Genomic DNA, 26,945 nt, shown 5'->3' on the forward strand with positions numbered 1-26,945 from the left:
TTTTTACATCTTGCTTAACGACTTATTCTCAACTTTCCTATGATCCAAAACATGAATGATGAATTGGAACATTACATAAAACAAAAGATCATTTCATTGTTGAGGATTGGAAGCGATGATTATAACTGCCTTATACAAGATGTTAGTTTTATTTTACACTTGTTAAATAAAGAAAAAAAAAAAAAAAAATTTCTTCTTTTTATTCGTCTTTCCCATTACATAAAGAAAAGAAACATCTTCATTTTTAATATTCTATAATTCATCAGGAAAAGAATAAAGACAATTTAAATTATTTCTTTTTATCAGCACCTGTGAACACTACTTTATTTTTTGTGGTACATAGATATATATATGGTAAGCAATTATAAAAAGAGAAAAACTTTTGTGTATTTTTTTTTTTTTTTTTTTTTTTTTTCTGCTTAAGCATTAGACTATAATGTTTTCTTTTTCTTCTTCTTCTTCTTCCCATTTCAACACTTTTAAGAGGATAAAGAAAACGAACAAATATATCTCTATCCAAATGAAAAAGAACAGATCACAAAAAAGCCAAGAGGAGATACATCAGAAGGGGAAACGGACAAAGTTGAAGAAACGAATGATGAATTAAATAATCACAATTATGCTGATTATACTAGTAATGTAATAAATGAAGAAAATACAAAAGAGGAAAGTGTTCAAGTGATAAAAAAGGATGATAATAATAAACAAAGGGGGATAAATATAATAGCTAATGAAGATGGAACAATAGTACCAAAAATCGATGAAAATGATAAAAAAAATGAACAACAACCAGAAAGAGAGAACAAAGTGGAGGAAGAAAAAAAAGACATATTAGGAACAAATGAGGAAGTAAACAAAATAGATGAACAAATTCAATGTAGTGACAAACTGATTGATGATTGCACAGATGGAACGAATAATAACGGGGAAGAAACTTCAAAGAGGAACGATAACTGTGAAAAAAAGCAGAATGTTCAGGAGAAAAAAAAAAGAAAAGAAAAAACTCGCTACATTTTAAAAATGAGCATAGGTCATATAATCACAGATGACGCAGAAGAAGAAGCTAACTTTCTCATGGAAAAAGGAGAAGATAAAGAAGAAAAGAAAAAGAAAATAAAAAAACAGATAGTTTACTTTTTGAAAATTAAAAATGATAAAAATGAACAATTTCATGAAAATATGGATGAATATTTCAATACTAATTACACATTCGGAAATTTACACCATAATTATATTAACAATTTTAAAACCTATTTTAAGATATTTTTTATTCCTTTCTTTCAATGTTTATTAAAAAAAAACAACGTTTTCGAGTATATTGGAAAGGAAACAGATCAAAACATAAAAATTGACCAAGTCCTAAATAAACTTCAGCTTCTTAAAAAAACGGAAATGTTGAGTAACCAACTAGATGATACAAATGAGTTGAATGAAAATAAATATTTAAATATTATAGAGAGAGGAAAATACACAGAATCACAAACCAAATGTGGAACAGAGGAAAACAATGCATATGATGGAACAAAAAATGAAAGTGTAGATCACAATTATTTTCAAAATGAAGAATCAAGGAGTATATATGAGAGCACAAGTGGAAATAATTGTATCAGATCTAACCTAACGAAGAAAGGAGAAAATTTCTTAAAAAATAAAAACCTGTTAAATTCTTTCTACTATTTGCTAAGTTACTACAAACAAATTCTGAAAGTTGAACAAATCTCACATAACGAAATCAATGCAGACATAATGAAACTTAAGGATGATACTATTAATATTAATAGTTATCTTAGAAATATTTCCAATATTATAAAAGATTTTATAATAAAAGAGAAGAAGAATGATTCCAAAAAGAAAAATGATAAAACATCAGTTGAATACTGGAAAGAAAGATATCACAGAATTTACAGTTTAATTGAAAAAATAAATAGCAAAAAATTCGAACATATTATAGAAAATATCAAAGGGAAAAATTACAATAACGAATTATGTAATGAAATAAAACTTCTTCTCAAAGAGGTAGAACACATGCATATGGAATCATTTGAAATGATAAAATTTAGTAAACTTTTAGAAAACTCATTTGAAACATTAAAATGTATTCATATTAATCAAATGAAAAATGGGATAAAATTAGTTATTCGGAAACTAAAAAATATATGGCTAAGTTCTAAATATTTCCGAAAAGATGAAATAATAATTGCCTTCTTTCTTAGACTTTCTGACATCATATTCGAATTTATTCTTTTCCTAGCTATCAAGGTGAAAAATATTAACAAGCCAAAAAAAATTAAAAAAGTTATTTCTAAATGTATAGACATTCTAAAGTTTTATGAAAAAGAGTTTATTTACGTCAAATTAGATATTGAAACGATAGATATACGCAAAAATTGGTATTTTGATAAAAATATTATTTTCAAAAATATTAGACATCTACAGCACGTGTTGGCCACACTATACACAGTGTACTCAGAAATCATTTACTTTACAGATTTGTGTTTATTAAAATTAAAAAAGTTAGTGAATAACAAAAAAATTATGAACAGTATTATTCTAGAAATTAATAAACTGTATGAACCTTTTAATGACGTTCTAAAAAATATATACCAATACGATGATGAATCGATTATGCAACTGATGAAAAAACTAAATGAACAATGTTTAAAGATTGAAAAAAAATGCATAAAAATTATTTACATTCAATTTTCTAATTTAAGGAATACAAAATCTACTTATTTACTAGTGCAAAAGTTCCAAAACTTGAAAAAAAACTATAAAATTGATAGACTTTTAATAAAAAAATTATATGACATATTATTTTTATATAAAAAAGAATTGTACCTCTACATAGACCTGTTTAACAACATGTGTTCGAATAAAGATATGAATATTTACAAAAAATTCTTATTCTGTTTAAACATCTACAAAAAGATTAAGAAGCCAATTTTAATATTTAAAGATAATAATTACATAACCACGTCAAATGAATATAAAATTATTGTTAAACTGTACGTTAACTTTTGCAAAAAAATGTTCTCCTATATCGTCGAAAATTATGTCTTGTGGAAGAACAATTCCCTATCCCAAATGAATAAATTTTTATCTTCCAACATAATTACCATAAATAAACAGCTAAACTTTTATTATGTAATAAATTTTGATAATAGTTTCTTCAAGACATTGTACGAATATGCTTACATTGAATCGATATACGATTTTAATACCCCTATCGAAATATTGAATATGTATAACATGAAGAAAAAATTGTACAGATATTTATACGAGTTAAATGAAATAATTTATTTTTTCAAAAATTTCACTACCACTACTTCTATCATTCATCAAAAAGTTTTGATAAATTTCTTCCAATGTTTTGAGCAGAAATTGATATACATATCTAACAATATAAATTGGCTAAATTTAAATATAGATCATTACATAAATGATTTAAAGAACTGCAAAAGTGTAATTGAAAATGTTTATGTGTCTCTATCTTACTCTCTAAACAGTATAGACAAAATTATTTACAATATGCAAAATGTGAATCTAGTTAGATACATAGAATGGGGTAGTATGAAGCCGTTACATATTCAACCATTCTTCAATTATTTTGAAGAATACAGAATAACTGAAGTCCAAAAAGTCGTAGAAAAATATAAAGAAATATCACAAATTTTAATTAAAATTGAACAAATCGTAGAAAAAACAAAAAAAGGAAGAAGTGAAATAATGGATGAGTTGTACTATTTGTACCAATGTAAAATCTATAAATGCCTAAGTTTTATCATCATTAAAGGGTTATGTAATTATGAAACACTAATCGAAAATGATTTCCAAAAAAAAATTTTAGATAATTATAAACCATGTCTTTATATCAAAGAAGATATTTACTCAGATGTATTTCTAAATAATTCAATACAAAACATCTTTAAATTGATATCTAAATTGTTAACAAATTTACTTTTAACATCTTCTGAATTTATAAGATGGTTAGACTATTCATGCATTGAAGTCCCTATATCACTCAAGGAAGATTTCGAATTTTTTAAAATGAAATTTTCCTTTTACCAAAGTGTTAGCAAAAATAAAATAATCATTGATAGAATCATACATATACATCAATTAATACAAAATGTTTTCCAAAAAGCAAATAAATATATATACAGCTTTCTCAAATATGATAATATCATAAATTCAATAATTAAAGCACAAAGTAGTTTCAATATTCATCAAAACATTTCATACCCTCTGATTTATTATGACAATATTCTAAAAAATATAACTAATATTCAAAATAAAATTGATAGAGAAAATGACAAAAAAACTATTCAATTCATCTCTCTAAACATATCTTTTGTCCTGAACTCAATAAAGAATAAATTGCTAGACTCCAAAAAATTCTATTTTAATAATTTGCATTTTATATTTACTACACTGAAATGTTCCACCTTAGGAGAAATCACAAAGTACAGGTAACGATTGAGAGTATCTTGTGTGTTGCATTTGTCTCTGTGTACATCTTTCTACTTATGTATGAGCACAATGTTTCTACATTCATTCTTTGAACTCTGAGGAATATAACAAGTCTTACTCACTCTGTGTTAATTAGACTCTCTTCCCATGTCTTCTATTTAACTTGAATTCTTCTCCTCATTTAATGTTTAACACTTTTTCCACAACAACAACAACAAAAAAAAAAAAAAAAAAAAAAAAAAACCTCAGTGAGATACTCCAAACAGCTACAAGCTCAATGGATAAGTATGAGAATATCATAAAAACGATAAACACGATAAAATCTGAGAATATAAATATAGAAATGAATATTCAAAAAACAGAAGAAATTTATAACATGCTAACAATATATGAAGATAGTAACATAAAAGAGGAACAAAGAGAGAAATTGTTTTCCCTATATCCCCTATACTTAAATATGTTGAACTCAGCCTTTTTCAATGACAATCTAATGTTTACCATAAAGCAAGAATTTTACAAAAACACAAAAAATAAGGTAAAGTAGGAGAAGTACGAATAATTCGTTGTGTGTGAAATTATTAAGCATGTCAATATAAATACGAGTGTGTATGTATGCATTACTAATTCCCATTTACTTCTCCTTCACCCTTTTCATTTTCTCTTCACTTCCCCTTCCACAATTCAGATAATTGTTTTCGAGGAAAAGGTGAAAAACATTTTAAAAAAGTTTCGCATGTTCGGACCGTCCTCAGAAAATATCGACTTAAGTGAAGGTAATTTGAATGAATTTATGTGGGGAAGTGAGAAAATCTCACTTGAATTTTTTCTCATTTTTGAAAAATCCTTTCCAAGTGCATTTGTTCTAATGGAACACCTATAAACGTGCAATTTTGGAAGAAACATCTATATGTATGCATCTACACATTCCCATGTGTACGTTTGCACACCTATCGTAACCAATACTTCTATCACTACATCTGTCACTACCTCCACACCACAGGAATGGAAAGCCTAAAAACATACATGAATGACTTCAAAGAATTAGAAGTTGAAAAAGAAGAAATAATTAAAGCGCAAATTTTATGCAACATGAAAATTTTCCTATTCGAAAATTTTTACCTGTTAAAGAACACAATAAAAATTTATAACTCCATCTATTCTATATATAATTCATACATGACAAGAATAAATGACTTCATGGATATTATATACTACAAGCTAAATATTAAGGTGTGTGTATTAAGAAATTATGCAAAATAGTAGATAATTGGGAGCCCACTGTTGCACACACAGCTGTCCAAATGCTTCTATACTTCTACATTTCTCTGCCTCTACGTTTCTATACTTCTACATTTCTCTGCCTCTACGTTTCTATACTTCTACATTTCTCTGCCTCTACGTTTCTATACTTCTACATTTTTCTGCCTCTACTTTTTTATGTTTCTAACTTTTTGAATATGTATTTAGGAAATAAATAAATCATTAAAGGAGGTGAAAAACGAGTTGATGGAACTGCAAAAGGAGCAACCTGAAGCGAAGAATATTTTGGTACGACACCTTATCACACATTTTTCAATATCATCGTGTGTATGGCACGTTTTATTCGATCTATTCACAAGTTACAGCATCGAACATTTCTTTGTTCCTTTATTTTCTTGTTTTTTTCTTTCTTTCGATTCTCCTATTTCTCCCCTTTTGTTACGATAACTTACGTGGATACTTCTCCTTTTAGCCGTTCAAAAAAATAAACGAAGAATTAAACAAGATGAACACGACACTAATAATAGCGTACTTACTACAAAACACAAATATGAAACTAACAAATTGGGAAGAAATCATAGACCTCCATTTGAAGAGAAATAATATAAAAGATCCAATAACCTTTGAAAACACCATTATCATTAATGATAAAAATATTAACATGAAATCAATTACACTTTACGTTATGTATGAGTTAAAAATATACTTATATTTTAATGACATCAAGTATATTATATACAAAATTAAGGTATGAATATCAAAATGAGAACTATAATTAAGCATGTGAAAAAAAAAAAAAAAAAAAAAAAATGTGTATGCATATGTATAGACATAACTGCAAGAGTTCCCTTACCATGAATGCCATTTAACATATAACAAGTTTTATTAGCGAATATTCATTTGTTCACAATTATGCATAGATAGATGCTACCATTTTTACATTTTTTTTTTTCCTTTTTTTCTCTTACCACAATATAGGAAGTTGAAAAGCTAGAAAAAAACCTAAACAAAATTGAAAACAACTGGAAACAAGAAACCCTGAAAATTACAAAACGCAACGATTACTTAATATTGGACAATAATAAAAACATATTTAAAAATATTAAAAATACATTTAATGATTTACATTTAATGAGGAACTTAAATTTCGCCAAAGATTTAATACCTAAAATAACTTATTTGCAAAACAAATTGCTTTTCATTTACGAACTTTTGTCCCTATGGATACTAGTACGCATCCGATTCATTTTTAAAGAACTTGTTCATGCAGTAGAAAGAAGAGTTCTGCTGCATATATGTTTCTCATCATGCATTGTTTCAAATGAGAATATGTATATTCATCTATGTATAAATTTCTATTTTATCGCATGTAATTTCACATGTATGTGTTCGCTTAATACATCTACAGACGCAGGAAAAATGGGCCAGACTAGAAAGATTTTACAACAATGAGAATTTTAACCACTTCAGCAATGAAATGAAAAATTTTAATAAAATAAATAAAACATACGTTGAAATAATGAAAAATGCAAAGAAAAATCTGAATTTGTTTCACATATGTAACACTCAGTTTTTTTACTTTTTAAAAAACTATTATGATCGCGTACTATTTTTATCTAATGAAACAATAAGCATACTTCAAGACAAGAAATTTTCCTTCCCGGATTTCTTTTTCCTTACTGATGAGGAGTTATTCTGTCTTCTATGTATGAATGAGGAGATGCTAGCGAATAATAAAAGTGTACCAGTGTACACCTGCTAGTGCATCTATATTATATGTATACTCAAATTAACACATATATTCAAATATGTGTAACATTACCGTGGTCCCATTTAAAATAAACTTTTACAGCTAACCAGGAGACGGAGAATTTGAAAAAATACTGCTTCATAATTTATGAAGAACTTTTATCTTTTAATGATATAGACAAAACGGTACACACGATAAAAAATGTCACATCAATTTCCATACACCCTATGACATAGTTTACATTTTTGTTAATATGTTGTCATTATTGTGTGCATACGTATACACTTGTTTATGTTTATGTTTACGTTTACTTTTATATATATATATATGTGCTTTTTATGCAGATCATTGAAGTTGTTACTACCAAAAATAATACACTCAATTTAAAAAGCGGGATAAAAATAATAGGAATAGATACGTATATCATTTTAAAAGAAAAAATCAAAAATACCTTAAAGGAAAACATTATAACAAGTTTAAAGAGCTACTACAACACTAACATGTAATATATTCACACTATGTTTCACATTGCTACATGTGTTTACAATTCTAAAACTCAATACAAATTAATAACTTTACATTAGCTGTATATTAATTACAAGGGTGCATAAGTTTATTGCTAAAGGTGTAATCATATATTTTATTTTTTTTCTTTGCCCCTTGGATTTATACCTTCTTTTTTGAAAAATGTATCATTTAGTACATTCCACGTCATATAGATACATTACATAAAATTTATATTTCCATATTTTGTCTTTTTAACTTGTTTACGTCTCTATTGTATTCGTATGTCATAGTATTGCTGTCATAAATGGGAAATAATTTGATCTATGTATATTTCCATTTTTAGGATAATTCCAATAATAATAAATAATGTATCCATCGTTTCAAGCACAGTTATAAAAGTCATTTTAAGTGAAGAAATAAGAAACGTGCTTCAGAAGAAAAATGCAGAACATACCCAGAGAATTTTAGATAAATACAAGGACTTGGTATGATCCCCAATAGGCAAATATCTGAGGATAAAACTTAGGATGTAGCACTTAGCATGCAACATTTAATGAGAAGTGCCAATCTTCACTACAACAGAGATAAACATAAAAATGTATTTTTCACGTTCTGTTTTGCGTTCCATTTCTACATACATTTCCTGCTCTATCTTCAGTGCAACGACCTAGCAGCAGAAATGAAAAAAGAAAAAGGGAAAAATGTGGAGAAAATAGAACAAGCCTTAATTATTTACCTAGAATTTATCGATATATTAAAAAAAATAATCCAAGAAAATTTATTTGATGAAAACAATTTTTTTCTACATTATCAATTTAGATACAGTGTCGATAAAAACAAGGAACAGATTACAGTGAAATATGGAAATTACCTATTCAAGTAATTAATTAGGCAAATAAAAACAGACAAAAAATAGTTACCAAAAATTATGGAAGAGATTAATGAGTCTTTATAGTAAGCACTTTTGATAACCCCAATATTGTTACCCCATAATGATTAATTTTTTTTTTTTTTTTTTTTTTTTTTTTTTTTTTTTCTTCCTCTTCAAGATACAACTATGACATATTAGAAAATAACAATTTGTTCATAAATGTGTTGCCAAATAATAAATACATATTTTCAATATGCTCAAATATGCATAAATCCTATTATAACATCTTGTGTGGAAAGAACAAAGCGTCAACTATATGTTACATCACATCTACATTAGGTAAAAAAGTGAAGAAAGTTTCAAATATAATTATCTTCTTCAACTCTATCTTATTCATGCACATATATATGTGTGCATATATGGAATGTTCTTTAATTCATTTCTAACTCCTTTACAATATAGGACAAAGAACGTATTTTTTGGATGGGAACATACACAACATAAGAAATTTTATATTGGGGTCTATTCAGATGGGTAACCAAGAAAATGCCAATAAGGAAAAAAAAAAAAAAAAAAATAAAATATATAAAAAAAAACAAACATATTCACATATATAAATATTAATAATAACACATGCTTAGCCACAAAAAAATAGAACAAAATAGCAATATATGTTTGCATATCACATTCCACAGAATCACCAATTAAATACATCTATTTCAACTTTTTTAGGTTATGCCTTGGTTTTTCAAAATGTGGACGAAATGAAAGTAGAATTATTATCTGTCCTCACAAACGCGTTTAGATCTATTCAAACATGTATGAAACATTGTTTTTGCATGCATGTGAATAGTGTGCCTAAGAAGTGGAGAGTTAAAACGGTCTCATCTATTTTTATGGATTGGATGAAACAAAATTAGAGAGACTAAAATATTAGTTTATGTATATATGTGTTCGTATATACACACGTCACACATATGAACATCTCGTTTTCTCCCCTTCAAATTGAAAGGCCTGAAAAAAAAGGAAAAGAACATTTATATTTTCGGCAAAGATGTGGTGTTTAACAGCAGCTCTGTCATATTCTTCACGTCTAAATCTCACAGGTATGGGACCTTTCACACTTAAAATACACATGTGTAGATATGCAGATTCGTGCTTACTTATCTTTTTCCCAATTTTTTTCCAAAACAGATGCGGAAACATCCCCATAAATTTAAAAAATCTTTGCAAAGAAATAATTCTAGTTAACTGTCAAGAAATCGAACTCGTGGAAATATTACTTTATGTAAACAATTTCCAGAATGTTAAGAATCTATGTGTAAAATTTTGCAACTTTATGGAATACTTGAATTTCATTTATTTCAATTCCGAAAACAACATTCTAAATGATATAGTAAATATTATAAGGTTGTGTAAAAAGGAAAATGAAGAAAACAACAAAGATACATTATTAGCTAAATACATTTTTATATACTATGATGACAAGCTGAAAAATATTAAACAAAATGAACTTCAAAGTTTAATAAAAAAATTTCTCGATATTGACCCGATTGCCACATATGATTTGCAAGATGAAAGAGATCGACTGAAGGAGGTAATAAAAATTGAAAAGTTTCATAAATAAAAAAAAAAAAAAAAAAAATTTTATTTACTATCCTGTTCTATTTAACTTGAGCACGCGTATTATCTGTAAAACAAAAAGACATATATGTATAAGCATTATAAGCATCCACATAGATGCAAAATGGTATTCTTAAGCATAAACATACACGTGCATCTGTTCATGTGTGTATGTGTACATGTATGCATGTATATATATATATATATATATATATATATGGACAACACCTCTTTTTCTTTTTTTTGGGGATTGGTTTACACTTGTACATCTGCAGCTGCTGAAGCAAGAGTGCGTTTATTTAAAGGATGACTTGTTCTATAAATATGAAAAGGATTTATATATATTAAAAGAAAAGCTTCATAACCAGTTTTTATCAATAATCTTTGGACAATGCCATATTGGAAAATCGACTTTGCTAAAAATGTACAACAAATTATATGGTGCTAAATATTCCTTTATCTATTTGGATTCCTTATATGGTATAAGATATGCCATATTATTATATTTTTCCTAAAAAAAAAAAATCTACAAGTGAATTTAAAAGTATTACATATGTTCCTACACAGAATTGGTGTATTAAAAAAAGTTTCTATTTTCCAGAAATAATCATTTCCAAATGCACATAAGTATGCATAACCATATACCCATGATACACCCGTGATACTTCCATCATGCATGCACACATGCACATACATAATATCCCTTTATATCAAATTGCAAAATGACAATTTTCAGACTCTCACAGCAATTTGAATGAAGGATTTTTACAGGAAATTATAAAGAAGAAACAAGAAAAACACAAAAAGTACACATTCATTATGAAACTCAATTCCCTTAATCGTGTCATATATGATGTGCTATCTTTGAATAAATTGTTTCATTCGAAATGCCAGAAAATGGATGAAGAGAGCATACAAAACAGATTGAAGATAATAATTGAAGTAAGAAAACATAAGGAAAAAAATAAAATTGTGAAAGAGTAAAAAAAAAAAAATTTATTTTAAATGAAACAAATGTCTTATTGACGTAGTTAATAATTTAATTAGATAGAAGTAGTTTACACCATAGGCAGATTTTTTCTAACCTACAAAATAGAACATGTACATAAAAAAAAAAAAAAAAAAAGTAAACATTTTTAACAAATCACAATTACTCAGATATACAATTAATTAGAAACGATTATTTTCTCATCCATCTATTTATACAAAATGAAAAATTATTAGGATTATTAAAACTTAAGCATTCATCACAACACTTTTTTTTTCTCGTCCCCATTTTACTCCCTTCTTCAAGTGTAATGATATATCTGGCTTAGACCCCTACCTACTGAACAAAATGAACAAAATTGCCATTAAAGACAACATCAATATTTATAACTACTTTAAAAACAAAAGTTCCAAATTAATAGACAGCATCCTTAACACGAATCTCTTTTTTGAAAAAAACCTAGAGAATAATAAAACATCTTTAAATTATAAAAACAATTATGAAGAAAAAAAGAAAATTCTTTTCGAGTTATACAATGAATTAAAAATATTTTATAGAAAATTTCTTCTACCAATTTTTCATTATATGGAAAAGAAAAAAGGAAATAATTTCAACATAAATAATTATTTTAAAAAAGATGAAGAATTAAAACATATAACATTAAGCGGTATCACTTTATCACAAAAAAATTTGTTTCATACAAATATGGATGTTAAAATTATTATAAACAATTTCATTGACATTTTTAAAAGCAATATATTAACTTTTTTAAGAGGAAGAGAATTAGATAATTTGTTAACGGACAGAAATCATACGGACTCTACACATAACGATTCTTCTAACTTGCAACAAATGGATGAATTACATGAGGGTATAAATTTAGAAAAAAAAGCAACTTTAAATGAACAAAATTATGAAAAATATGCTACTAACAAAGAATATGATTTAGATAATATAAATAAAAATTACATAGAAAATGTGTGTATATCACAAGCTGAAGCAGAAAATGATAAAAAACTGGAATTGCATAGCAAAAAAGAAATTTCTAAAATATCAACCATTAAAAATAAGGCTCTTTTTATTTTAATTAGCTGTCTCGTTTTTCTATTTAATAATTTTTTAAATGAACAAGAGAAGGATAACTTTTTTATTTTCTTAAAACAGTTAACTTCATCTAATAACCTCAGTCTTGATATCAATTTAGGGGATTCTTTTTACCACATACAGAAGGATACGTGGATTCCCATTAGTGATTATTTTGTGGTAACTTTAATATGTTTTTTTTTTTTTTTTTTTTTTTTTTTTGACATCATGCTCGTTTTGCTTATTCATTTGACGTACGAATATTTAACATAAGTTAAAACAATTTTTCTAATGAATATCATGATCAATTTTTTTCCATATTTTACATTTGTTGACACTGATACAGTCATCTAAGAAAAACCATATGGGCGAAAATTATCTAATATTTTACAATGAAGAAATGCTGAAAAAAATTAATTCCATTAGCTTATTGTACAAGGGAGAGTCTAACATTTGTCTTATCGGAAGCAGAAGTAACATAGAATTATATATATATATGTACGCACATGTTTAGTATGTATCTAGTTTATTTTGTCTGCTGTAGATTCTTTTCTGTCTTTCACTGCAAAAAACAAAAAAAATAGTAGCACTAATGGTTTGAAATTACACATAAGCAGAATGTAACTACATATATATAGACAGGGTTTTCGAAATGATATGAACACACGTACCTCTTCATTTCTTATTAAATTAAAACAAAAGCAATTACAATCATTAAATTAATTTTTTACGCACCTTTCAGAAAATTGCAAGACGACTATAATAAAAGAAATAGTTCATAGTCACAAGAACATTGACAATATCATAATCAGTGTGTTGAAATATACAAGTGTGCTAAATTTTAAAGTGTTGTATGAAAAAATGGCAAAAAAAAATGTGAAAAACTATTTCCATCCCTCGGTCCTTTATATATGCATAGACGACATTCACATCAATTACGTAAAATGAAAAAATGGAAAATCAGTTTTATGTTCCATTAGGAATAACTCATCTAAAAACAAAACCATTTCAAACTATGCATCAAATTGAGGAAAATTTCGTACAAGTTTGGAGACACAACATGAAACATTCCTTTTTCTTATTTTTAGGAAAAAGCCAACAATCCTTCTGTCGAATTTTTGCAGAATTTACAAAGGAATTTATGTTATTTTGAAAACAAAAGTATTAATGTAGAAAATGTAAAGAGCATGATTTCTCTGGATTTTGAACATATGAAAAGGAATAGATTCTATGAATCTGTTTTTTATTCCTATTCGTTGATCTTTTTAAATAGCAGCAAAAAATGCTTAGTCAATTATTTTAACGCTCTCATAAATCACACTCTAAGTGGTAGATTTCAAGTAAGATAAGAAGCATATAAATAGTGATGCATATACATATATATATACATATCCACATGCGCACATTTGTGTTTTTGCCATGTGTCATGTTTTCAACTCTTTAGCAAAGATAAAGGAACTCTTCACATATTCTCTCTTTTGTCCTCTTCAAGGGTATACATGGAAAGCTAGTCAACTATAGTCTAGATGTATTTTGGAAAATACATGACGACATAAATTTTGAAGAAAAAAAGGAAAACAATATATTATTCACAAAAGAAAATATTTTTTTATTGTATGAAGATTTCGTTCACACCAAGTGGAATTTTCAAAATGAACAGGACGTCGTTGAGAATTGGTGGTACACCTATACAAAAGCGGGGAAAAAAAAAAATAAAATAATAAAAAATGAATGAAATAGAAATAACGTGAGATAATAGAAGCGAAAACATAGCTTAGTGTGAATATTATATGAGAAAAGAATAAGTAGAATTCTATCTTTTTATATGCACCATTCTACTTCACCTTTTCTTTTTCTTTCTTTTTAGTGAAAGTACCGAGCGAATCATCCTGAATAGGGTGCTCAAAAAGGAAAACAAAAAGGACATTATGAAAACCATGAAAAGTAAATATAAAATCAAGTGAAATAGAATATAATAGTATAAAATGAAACGAAATAAAATGAAATAGATGAATGTCAATTTTAGTTTTGCTCTATTGTGCTTACCCCTTTTTGTTATAGACAGTCATAAAAACAGTGATACCATTTTATCATTTTTGTAATTCCTTTCCTTTTAAGACTTGGCAGAGAAGCATTTTCCAAATTTAACTAAAGAATATTCATTCACTCATTTAAATTACTTTTGCAAAGATGTAAAAAAAAAAAAAAAAAAAAAAAAAGATAAACATGAACATAAAGAGAAGGAGAAAGAAATATTAGGAGAACGCGTTCTACTCCTTAATTGATGTACTTTTTTTTTCTCTTTTTTTGAACACATGCTCTCATTATCATGAGTATATTATCTTCTAAACACTTACGTCCTCATTGCAGATTCATGAAAAAGTTGACATAGGTTTGCTAAAAGATGAATTTGTTAGGAGTCTAAGCAGTTATAACAATCTGTATATCAACACAAAAATGTTCGTAGAATTTTATTTCAGAAATATTGTAGATGTTTACAAAAATATAAGTAAAAACATAAATTCTTCAATGATAATTTGTATGAATAAAAAAAGGGCTATCATAATATTAAATGCAATTGCATTTATATTAAATATAAATACAGTATTAATTAACAAGTCCAGTAATTTGGAAAATTCTCAAGACAAAATTGATTACTACAACAGATTAAGGTTTAAAAGAAATCTTTTCATATTAATTAATTATTCGAACAATTTTGATGATTATTTTTATTCGTTAATTTATAAGCAGTTTCCGAATCCCTTGTTTGATAAAAAGGAACTTTTTCACATGTATACAAAAACGAACCTGATATCGAATGAACTGAAATGGGAAAATATTCAAAATATTGTAAGTGCAAAATGAGTGAGATGAGAATGGAGAGTGTCTCTGCATCTGTATCTATGTCTATGTCAGTGTCTCTGCTTCTGTATCTATGTCTATGTCAGTGCGTCTGCTTCTATTTCTGTGTCTGTGTGAGAGGGGGAGTTATACCATCTACTTTGGAGACGAATTTTCAATGTTACATCTGAGGAAGGAGAGTTCTGCAAAATGTGAACAAAGCACATGTGTTCATATATATGAGTAGGTATATGTACATACTTTTTGCACAGTTGCGTTTCTTCCATTGCATGTTCCACTCCAACGATTTATACAAACGTTTCTATCACTTTTCCTTATCCCAACAGATGAAAAAGAACACATACGTTTGCTTAGTTCACGAAAAAAGGTTCGACTTATACTGCACGAATTTTCAAAATTACAAAAATGTTTACAATGACCTAAATATTATGCACTTAGATAGCTGGACGAAGGAAGAGTACACTCACTACTGTCAGCTGTTTTTAAAAAATTGCGGAGAAAATCATTTTATTGATAATATACTAAACAATTTCAAAAAAAAAGTAATCCTAAATACATTGGAAGATGATATCGAAAAGGAAGGAAAAGGGATTAAACTTGATAAAAAGGAAAAGACAAAGGCAAAAATTAAGACCAATCAAATCTTTATAAATTCAGAGGATTATATAAAGAAAAATAGGAATGAAGAACCCAAGGTAGGAGAAGACAAAAAAGGAGACCAAGTCATCATGGAAAAGGAAACACAAAATGAAAGAAAGAATCAGACAGAAAATTCATCAGATAATTCGAAACAGAATTCTGAAGATAATCCGACACAGAATAGTACAGACACTGACAACAGGAAGGGAATTGAAAAATCGAAGGAATGTCAAAAGGATGATGATCACAATGAAGATGTCGAAAACGAGGGAGATTTATCTAAATCAAATGACGAGACAGAGGAAGGAAAAAAACAACGGGAAAAAAGTGAAGACACAGAAAAACAAAAAGAAGAACTGAACATTAAGGATGAAAAGAATGAAGGAATAATCGAAAAGAAGAAAAAAAATAACCCAAATAAAAAAGGAAAAAGCATACAAAGGGAAAAAAAAACTATGAAAATAAAACAGGAAAATGAGCAAATCACGAAAAAGAACGCTGATTTTAAAATAAAAAATAAGAAAGAAATGGAAAAACAAAAGAATTTACAAAATAATAAGGAAAAATTAAATGGAGAGAAAAATAAAGAACGTAAACCCTTGTTGTCATCACAAAATAAAATGAAAAAAGAAGCAAATAAATCACCCAACGCCATGACGATCAAAAACGGAATAAGAGGTATACACATTTCTGCACCTAAAAGTGAAACCAATGGTAATTCAATTAAACAAAATGAAAAGAAGAAAGAAAAACAGTCACCTATTGATAGTGTAAAAAAAAAAAAAAAAAAAAATGTTCAGATGAATGTTGCAAAGGATAAGGAGAAAAAATCCAACGAAAGGGAAAAAAATGATACAAGAAACAAACCAGGTCATAAGAAAAATTCCGAAAAAGAGAATTCTAAAAATAATAAAAAAGAAAATAATGATAGGGACAATGTTATGACAAACAAATTGGTAAAGAAAAATCCAGAATGTGAAGACGCACATGGAATAAAAGATAACAGAAATGTAAAGGATACTAACGACGTAATAAGAAGTAACATTAAGGAAGACAAAAATGGTATTCATTGTGATGATCAGAAGGATTTACTAGACTCAAAAGACAATCAAAAGAAATCAGAACTAGAAACAGACAAAAGCTATGAAAGCAAAAATAAGATAGAGAGGGAAATGATCGAAAAGGAAGAAATAGACCAAAATAGAAATCAAAATAAGGAAGAAACCCTGACAGAAGGAAAAAATGATCACGCGGTTGAGGAAAACTTAGACAAAGAAGTAGAAGAAACAAAATCAGATGATAATTCCTATGGAAAAGGAACTAGCGAAAGAGTAAAAAACAAAGAATATGTTAGTTTAAAAAATTATAATAAACAATCGATGCACGAAATGAACAATTTAAATGTAGAAATAAATAAATATAATTTCTACAGCTTGATTGAAAAACAGCTAGAAAACATCGTAGATGTGTTTATAGATGTATACTATGATTTGAAAAATCTTTTAAAAAAAAAGAACCCCAACTTAGATTTCATAAGGGTTAACAAATACAATTTTATGGACACATTAATTATGTTTTATATTTTACTAAAAAACAAATTAAACTATAAGAATAAACAATTACTCATGTTTAAAATGGGTCTAAAAAAAGTGGAAAACACATTTGAAAATTATAACAATATGAACGCAGAAATACAGTCCATAAATTTGTCCATAGCTAAAATGGAAGAGGAAATTGAAAAGCTGAATGATTCTACTAAAACAAATTCAAAGAATCTACTAGACATTGAACAACAATTTAATACAAATAAACAAATTCTAAATAGAGTTACGAACAATTTTGATGAAATGATGGAAAGTAAAAATGAATCTGAGAAAAAAATTGAAGAAGAATGTATCTCTATCATTTTTAAAATTCAAAATGTCGAAAATAATGAAATTAAGAATATCCTAAAAATAACTAGTCCAGATATGATACAATTGTGTATAGCCATTATGATAAACACTATTGTTAGGAATTCCTTCCTGAATGATAATAATGACAATTGGAATTATTTCAAAAATTTTATTTCAAAAGAGAATTTTTCTAAATTCTTTTTTAATTTTAAAAAAGAAAATATAACGGATAAACAAATAAAAAGAATAAAGGAATACATGTCTAGAGATGAAATAATCTACGGCACTCAGAAAATTATCCAGTTGAACAACTTGTTTACGCATTTTTTTGAATGGATCACATTTCTCATTAAATATAAAGAATACTACAAGAATATTTGCCAAGTAAATGAGTCGATATCAAATAATAAATTAAAAAAAGAAAAATATGAAAATGAAAATATAAAGTTACTAGAACAAATGCATAAAATCAAATCAACCATAGTTAACAACCAAAACGATATAAATATCCAAACTGAACGAATTGAAAATTTAAACAAAAAATTATATATAATTAATAAGTCCTATTTACCTATTTTAGAAGTCAAACAATTTTTAGAAAAAACCAAAAAAAAATATATATATACTATTGAAAAAATTGAAAATAATTATAAATACCTAGTTTCAGAAATTTTACTCTTTTCCTTTTTTTTAAATTATTCATCCCCTTTTAATTATAAGTACAGATGTTACTTACTTAACAAATGGAAACATATTATAAAAAAAAATAACATCTTAATAAAAGAAGAAATAAAAATAGAAAGTATATATTCATGTGATAGTATCGTATCTTTATTCATATCGGACAATTTTCCTAGACACATATTTTATATTCAAAATGCCTTAATATCGTTAAACCATTTTAGATGGCCTCTACTACTAGATCAACAAAATATTGGAATTGAATGGTTAAAAAAAAGTTATAGCAATAATTTGGTTATTCACAATTTTGATGAAAATTTAAGTAAACATTTGGACATGTGTATAATATATGGAAAAAGTTTAATAATCCCGTTTTTTAATTTTCAAAATTTATACATTTATGATAAACAAAATGACGAAGGTTTCATTTGTGATCATCATCACGAGGATAACTTTAAAAGGGTGAGACAAGATCTGTTGTGCAAAAAAAATTTTCTCAAATTTAAGCTTAGAAGCAGAGAGATAAAACTTAACTCCAATTATGCCATCTTAGAACCCGTTATAGAGCGCAACATATATTTGTCAAATGGAAAATACTACATCAACATAGGTAAGTTTTGGTTCTCTAATGTGTATAAGTTAGTTCATCGGTTCTAGCATATGCCATGCATGAGGACTACATGCCTTAATATGACCATCATCCCAGTGCTGCAACGTGCATCTATACACACATATCTAAATACGCACGCATCTACATACACACTCACATATGCACACACATCTACATACACACTCATATATGCACACGCATCTACATACACACTCGTATATGCACACCCATCTACATACACGCGCATCTATGCACTCACCCGAATCAACAGGGAAGAAGAAGCTGGAATACAACAGCCAATTTAGACTCTTTCTCGTGAGCGACTCAAACGATAGGTACTTTGAAGATATCGAAGACTACGTGAACATAATAGATTTCCAAATAGACAAGAATTTGATTGTAAATAAAATTGTAAACATCATACTAAAGCATGAAGATGAAAAAAAGATTATGAATTTTAATACAAAGATTCGAAATTTTTACGAGACAAAACAAACATTAAAGTTTTTAGATGATGGAATGATAATTGAATTGTGCACATTTGACAACAAAATAAATAATAACAAAAATTTAATGAATGTTATAAATAGCAATTTTTTGAAAAAAATAGAAATAAAAAAGATGCTGAAGGAATACAAACAGGAAATTAATAAAATTAAAAATTCATCAGAAAATATAAAACTTTTGGGTTACAGATTTCATAGTATATATAAAGTTCTACTAAAACAGTCGAAAATAAAATCAATATACAATTTTAATTTTAATTATCTGTTAAATATATTAAATGATTTAATTAAAAATATTAATAAAAAAATGCTAATTTGTAATTTTAACCAATTAATTAAAAAATTTACACATAACTGTTTCTTATTCTTACTAAATACAGTACACAAGAAGGACAAGTTATTCTTCTGCTTCTTGTTCTACACTACTCTAATATTTGAAGAAAAAAAATTAAGCAATATGCAAAAATCCATCAAAATTGAAAAAGAAAAGTATTATTCGTTATTCCTAAAAATGAGAAAACTACCAAATATGGATATAACCAATTTGCTAAAAATAGAATGGCTAAATGAAAAAAAAAAAAAGCAGCTACAATTTTTACACAACGAATTAGTGAATTTTAAAACACTTATTAAAGACATGCAATATAACTCTATGGAATACTTTACTTGGTATAAAGAAAGAAGACCAGAAGAAAATTTATTTTTTCTAAAAAAAGTACAATTAGAAAAGTTAGAAGTCATACTATTTCTATACATAATGCGTAAAGATAGACTATATTATTACATACACCTTTCCCTCTCAAATTATTTGGATTTGTCTGAAAACTTCAACTGTACCAATTTGAGTCTTTCCAAAGATTTAAATTATATAGATACAAAAACATTTTTGTACATTACAGAACCTAATAATTCATATGATCCCATCTTGTCGAAACATAAAGCAACAAAAACGCTTAGTGTCGGAAATAATTTCAATAATGATATTCAAATAATAATAGAAACTTCTATGCAAAATGGAAATAAATTATTACTAGAAAATGTGCATTTAATAAATTTTAATATAGAAAAATTCTACGAAATTTATAATAATACAAAAATTCACTCCAATTTTCAATTGTATCTCACATCAGAAAAGGATGCTTCTATTTCGATTATAAAGAAGGCTATTAAAATATATTCGCATACGAATGAATATTTAAAGACTTTACTCACAGATGTGTTTACATATGTTTATAATATTTATAAAGACAAATTAAAAAATAACCTTGTGAATTCTTTTTTATTTTCCCTTTCCTTCTTTCATAGCATTTTAGTATCTAGATGTAACTATAATAATTATGGTTTTGATGAATTATACTCCTTCGGTGTGAACGATTTTGAAACAACATTCGATTCTCTCCTTTCTTATTTAGATTTTGTTCAAATTAATGGGGCGTTATCTAATCACTCAAATTCGTATGCAATAAATTCTAACCACATTTCTGAGGAATCCACACATCAAGAATCGGTTAAACAGAAAGTGCACATCAACTGGGAATTCGTAAAGTAAGTAAATCCCACAGCCCACAACCCCGTGCAGATATATGCATGTGAATTTCCATCAAGCATGAGCGCAGGAATTTCATAAAAAAAAAAAAAAAAAAAAAAAAGAGATTTAAAAATAACAAAGTTGTAATGATAAATTTTCTCTACTTTATGCTGCTAAATCTAATGAGTTGTTCTTTTTTCTGGGAATTCTATTATATTCCATTTTTAACGATATATATAGTTACTTACCGTTGTATAAAATTTCACCCCTTTTTGCAGAGAAATCATCCTAAATGGATACGGGAATAAAGTCTTCTGCAATGATAGAAAAATTATAAAAAGTTACATCAAGGAATATTTTAATGAGTACTCATTTAACGAAAAAAATGAATTCGTCTATTGCACTGACGAAAGCTTCAACTATAAATTTTTAATGAATCGATCTATCAAAGAGTATGTTAACTTCATTAAGGTAAAAAAATGAAAAAAAAAAGAAAAAGGAAATTTCCAACATGCTTGTCATAATGAAAAAGGGGATATGTGTCTCACGATATTAACCCTTCTTTTATTCCTCCTCTGTGATAAATTATTTTGTCTATATTTACAACACATATGTATTAATCAGCCAAGTATTAATATGTGTACTTTACTGCATGTGTATATATGTTATGCACATCCACTTCTCACTACACATGCACATGCCTTGGTGACCACAGAGTTATCCTGTGTTCAATAGCTGCCAATCATATGGAATGAAAATCGAAGCTGATAAGAAGAAATATGAAAAGTATAATGAAAACATGTTGAAGAGTTTGCAAAAAATATGCAGTGAAGAAATTTTAGTATATGAAAGAGAAAATACTGAAGGAGATATTTTTTTCAATCTTGACAGTGATTATTATTCAAGCTCGCTACTTAACACAGATGATGAGAGAATTGTGAAATTTCAAGATGATAAAGATAAACCACATTTATCCACACAAGACCAATCAAAGGAATTCATACATGAATATACAAGAGATGATGTCAATGCTGCTCTTCATGTTGATGATATGGTTGATGTAGATTATAGTGACAATCCCCATGAAACTGATAGTAATAGAAATGTCTTCATAAAAACGTACAGTAGAATTCATTTAGAAGAGGAAGTAATCAATAAGCAGGGAACAGAGATTATGGAATTTTTAAAGAATATTAAAAAAATGAATGAATTTTATGAGTTAATAAAAAAACTGAAATGGACATTTAAATACAACATCAACATTAATACGGAATGGAGCAAAAGAAACATAACAACAATCCAATATTGCTGCATAAATGAAACAAAGAAATTTAAAGAAATTACCAATGTTATATATAATGATGTAATTAAAATTGAACATGAGTTAAATAAAAATAAAAAAAACTTAGACAATGATACTAAACTGATTATGGTTTACTTATCACGAAACGAAGTGCCAACCAAGTGGATATCCAGTTTTAATAAAAAAATTAAAACAATTGATAATTTTGTTACATATTATGAAAATGTCAAAGAACAATTGTATTTTTGGAACATCACAGGAGAATTACGCTTTTATAACATACAATATTTGTTTAATCCATTAAATCTTTTTAAAGCCTTATTGATTAAATTCACCCTTGTTCATAAAAAAAAATTAAAAGAATGTATATTCATATCACGTATAAACAACACCATAGAGATGAAGAAAAAAGAAAATTCTCTTCATTTTCAAAAAAATTTTTTCTACAGCAGTGATGAGGACGACAAGCTCTCGTCAAACTGTATCAATTACTCAGATTATATCCATTATGATATCGAGGCCTCTTGCGACGTGGATTTGATAGGACTCTACACACTGGTATGAAAGATGAGAGAATGTGTCCCGCCTTACTGCTGGTAGCACAATACTTCTGCAAAATATGTGCAGAACTATATCTACGCAAATGTGTATAAAGTGTAGTATGTGCCTCCAAATGTTCATAACTCCTTGTGTTTGTTGTTTCAGAGAGATGACTCCAACAATTTACTGATTCGTTACATTCACAAATTTCCTATTATTAATCATTCCAATCGACCCATACAACCATTTGTCATATTTCAATATTCTGAACAATAATAACATTTATTCATGATACATTTTCCTTCTCCATCTTCGCCTTCTTCTTCTCCTTCTTTTTCTCTCTCTTCTTCTTCACCGCTTTGATCACACCCCTTTTCAAAGAACCACAACTTCGAGTGCCTAGGAGTCAAGCCAAGGAGCAACAAGAAGTATGATCAAATACCCATTGTAACATTAAGCATAATGGAAAAAAGAGAAAAAAACATTTTGGGAGACAAAAAAATACCACTATATCAGTATAAATGTAATGGAAAATTGAAAAATAAAAAAAATAAATTTATAACCAACTTGTATTTCAAGACGGATAAACACAAGTCATTCATATATATTAATAAGGTTTATTTATTCATTTATAACTGATACGTGCATGAGTATGCGCATGTCTACGTGTCTGTGTATGTGCATGTGCATGTGTCCGTGTATTCGCATGAGTATATATATGTGCTGTTTCCCATTCCCATTTTTCACTTTAAAAACGCTTGCTATTTTTGTATATATTTTTTAATTCACTAAAGTCTGAATTTTCATTAAAATTTACGTCACGTTCTAACAACGGCATTTCTATTTCCTATGAGATGAAGCGGTGGTACAAAGACAAAAACATATAATAATTTTTATTATTTTATTTTATTTATTTTTTATGTATACGCGCCTTTGTCTGTCAAATATGGATACATCAAATGCAATGGAAACACGAAACATACGACGAATAAAAACATGATATGGTAAAAAAAAAAAAAAAAAAAAAAAATGCGTTAGATCATTTTATTTCCTTACCGGTATAACGTAATCATCATCAGACTTCGCATGCAACTTGTTTTTTATTCTATCCAGTGGTATAACCCCGCTATAAAAACAGGAAATAAAAATTTCGTCTTTGAAAAAGTGCGATTGAGTTGTTATTACACAACTTTGTCAAAAGTATCACGAATGCATAAGTGGATGTATATATATATATATATATATATATATATATATATATATCCATACGTAAACAATCGTCACAGCCAGCTGATCCAGCAAACTGTGAACAGTAATATCATACCAATTGTAAATATAAACTTGCTTCTTGGGACGACCAATTAAAGTAGACTGTTCCTCAATAAAGGACAACGTGTCATATCCGTATTCAAGGTGACCAAAAACTACCTGCAAGAAATGATAAAATAAAAAAAATAAAAAAATTCATAAAATACAAAAAATATTCAAAAAATATATGCAAAAAGGAAAAAAAAAAAAAAAAAAAAAAAAAAAAGGGATTCAAAGCACCATTTCATTCACTCACATGCTTCTTATCAAGCCAAGGACAACTTTTAAAGGTTACAAAAAATTGAGAATTATTTGTGTGTTTTATCCTAGTTTGGCACATGGATAGCACACCTATGAGTTAAGAGGGTAAAATAAGGATAAGCATTCGAGTGTATACACATATAAAAGTATACATATATGTCCATAATAAAATGTATGGGGGTACTATAGATAAATAATAAAAAGAAATTAATCCTCGTAAAAATTAATCAATTATTATTCATTTTCTGTGTTGTCGCATCGTAATGCTCTGTTTTCTTTATCTTCTTCTCTTATAACCTCTTTTTGAATGTTTGAAAATAAATTTTTCGTTTCGGAAGTATTGGCCGTATATGGACTCTCCTCCAAAGCCGTTCCCAAAATTGAAGTCCCCTCCTTGGAACATCTAAATAAGGAGTGTACAGGTATAACTCTTATGTGTATATGACTCGATATATGCATAGTAGACAATATCTATATGTGCACACGTATCACTGTTAAATGTTTACACCGATGCAACCTTACAATGCTACATGGTATGATGTATAAATTTTTTTTTGCATTACAAAATCTGTGACAATTCTATGAATGGGAGAATTCTTGTACCAACGGGGTTTCAGGTAATAACCTAAGCCTGTTTCACCTTCAAATTATGTAAAAAAAAAAAAAAAAAGAAAAAAAATAAGTTAAACGGAAAAGGAAAATATTTTACACGTTTTTCTTTTTTTATTTTTAGAGTTTCTTTCCTTTTTTTAAATATAATTACCTGTACAGAGACATCGAAAATTTTCACAGGTTATTGGTAACTTATCCATGAAGAGCTGCAAAAAAGAAAGGAGATTCAATCCCATCCAAATAAATTATTCTTAGTGTTTACACAAATGGATGATATGTTTTTATTTTTTTAAGTTTTTCATTTTTGGTAATTTCGTGTGTACCTCAAATATCAATCTCCCCGCATTTCTCCCTCCTATAGCAACATCTAAATACACACGAGGATTTGGTATCTTCATTGTAGTTCAAAGCAGTAGTACTCATCATACCTGTATTTCATCTTATCAGCAATATATGTTTAATCAAAAAAATAGTTTCAATTTTTGCAAATTTTCTTTATTGTCTGTAACAAGGACTAACACTGTAATGTCCCCTGTTTTATTCATTTATTTTATTTTATTTTTTTTTGTTTTCTCTTTTTTTTTTTTTTTCTTTTCAATATTAAAAAATGCTGCTACTTGTATGTAGCCTATTTTTTCGTCTATCTTTTTAAATACGGACTTATTAAAGAGGTAATTCCCTTTTCTTTTTTTCGTGAACAGCTATTAATTTCTTTTTCTTTTTTTTTTTTTTTTTTTTTGCTATTCACAATCTCTCATAATGTTCTCATTTAAAGAAATAAAATTTAATTTGTATTTTTCTTAATTTTAACTGTTTTTTTTTTTTTTTTTTTTTTTTTTTTTTTTTTTTTTTTTTTTTTTACAATTTTTTATTATTTTTTTATTTTAAGAAATTAAATTTTATTTTTTTTTTTTTTTATTTTTTTTTTTTTTTTTTTTTTTTTTTTATTATTTTACTTTTTGTTTTTATCTGTTTAGCGTTGTTTTTTCCTGTGAAGTGTTACGAATATAATGTTAATATAGGGATGCACCAAAAATTAGTATACAAAAAAATTTAGGAACATGTACACACTTTTATATTTACATATATATTTATAATATGCTCGGCTCCCAATACTTAAGCAGTGTGTGACCTGCTTAAGTCCATTACTTTTTTTGTTTAACTGGTTTTGTAAATACAGCGGGGATGCATGAAATTGTGATAAGAGTTGAAGGGAAACATTTAAATTCGTACATGTGTACATATATGAGCAATATTTTGATGATGTTGCTCTTATTTACTTAATAATTTATTTTATTTTTTACTATTTTATTTCCTTATTTTACTTTTTACTATTTTATTTCCTTACTTTACTTTTTCCTATTTTATTTTCTTATTCTCCTATTTTCTTATTTTATTTTTTTGTGCGTTTTCCATTTTGACCAAGTAAAATGATATCTTACACAGCTTCATCGGGAATTTTTGTTTTCAGCATTTTAAAAATGTCCCTTTTTTACTTGCATAGCATAGATCCTTTTACACATTTAAAAAGAAAAATTGTGCACTCTTATATGGATTTTTTCTTGGGAATATTTGTTTAAAAGTAATACATTACTAAAAGTTTTGTATTAACTGGATTGTTACGTAAAAAATAAAATAATTCTAAACC

The 26,945-nt window shown here is 27.1% G+C and overlaps 2 protein-coding genes across 2 annotated transcripts; one reads left to right on the forward strand and one right to left on the reverse strand.

Moving 5' to 3' along the window:
- Positions 1-51: 51 nt before the first annotated feature.
- Positions 52-23,755, forward strand: PGO_130300 (dynein heavy chain; the record flags this gene model as incomplete). The annotated part of the gene is made up of 34 exons (XM_028689546.1): positions 52-141; positions 267-354; positions 653-4,469; positions 4,720-5,005; positions 5,156-5,243; positions 5,471-5,700; positions 5,938-6,018; positions 6,203-6,478; positions 6,709-6,960; positions 7,139-7,436; positions 7,583-7,665; positions 7,825-7,982; positions 8,331-8,472; positions 8,646-8,866; positions 9,037-9,197; positions 9,321-9,392; positions 9,591-9,677; positions 9,871-9,964; positions 10,059-10,455; positions 10,757-10,961; positions 11,218-11,423; positions 11,776-12,732; positions 12,899-13,025; positions 13,295-13,491; positions 13,641-13,892; positions 14,045-14,232; positions 14,420-14,496; positions 14,671-14,744; positions 14,923-15,402; positions 15,741-19,239; positions 19,511-21,290; positions 21,552-21,744; positions 21,989-23,134; positions 23,498-23,755. 34 exons carry the CDS (start codon positions 52-54, stop codon positions 23,753-23,755), a joined length of 16,560 nt encoding a protein of 5,519 aa, XP_028545347.1.
- A 109-nt stretch (positions 23,756-23,864) lies between these two features.
- On the reverse strand, positions 23,865-25,695 carry PGO_130310 (cyclophilin; the record flags this gene model as incomplete). Its single annotated transcript, XM_028689547.1, has 8 exons — positions 23,865-23,963; positions 24,173-24,242; positions 24,441-24,544; positions 24,681-24,775; positions 24,983-25,088; positions 25,249-25,325; positions 25,449-25,503; positions 25,621-25,695. 8 exons carry the CDS (start codon positions 25,693-25,695, stop codon positions 23,865-23,867), a joined length of 681 nt encoding a protein of 226 aa, XP_028545348.1.
- Positions 25,696-26,945: the final 1,250 nt, after the last annotated feature.

This window comes from Plasmodium gonderi (genome assembly GCF_002157705.1).
Source record: "Plasmodium gonderi DNA, contig: Chr13, whole genome shotgun sequence".
In the NCBI taxonomy this organism is placed as follows: domain Eukaryota; phylum Apicomplexa; class Aconoidasida; order Haemosporida; family Plasmodiidae; genus Plasmodium; species Plasmodium gonderi.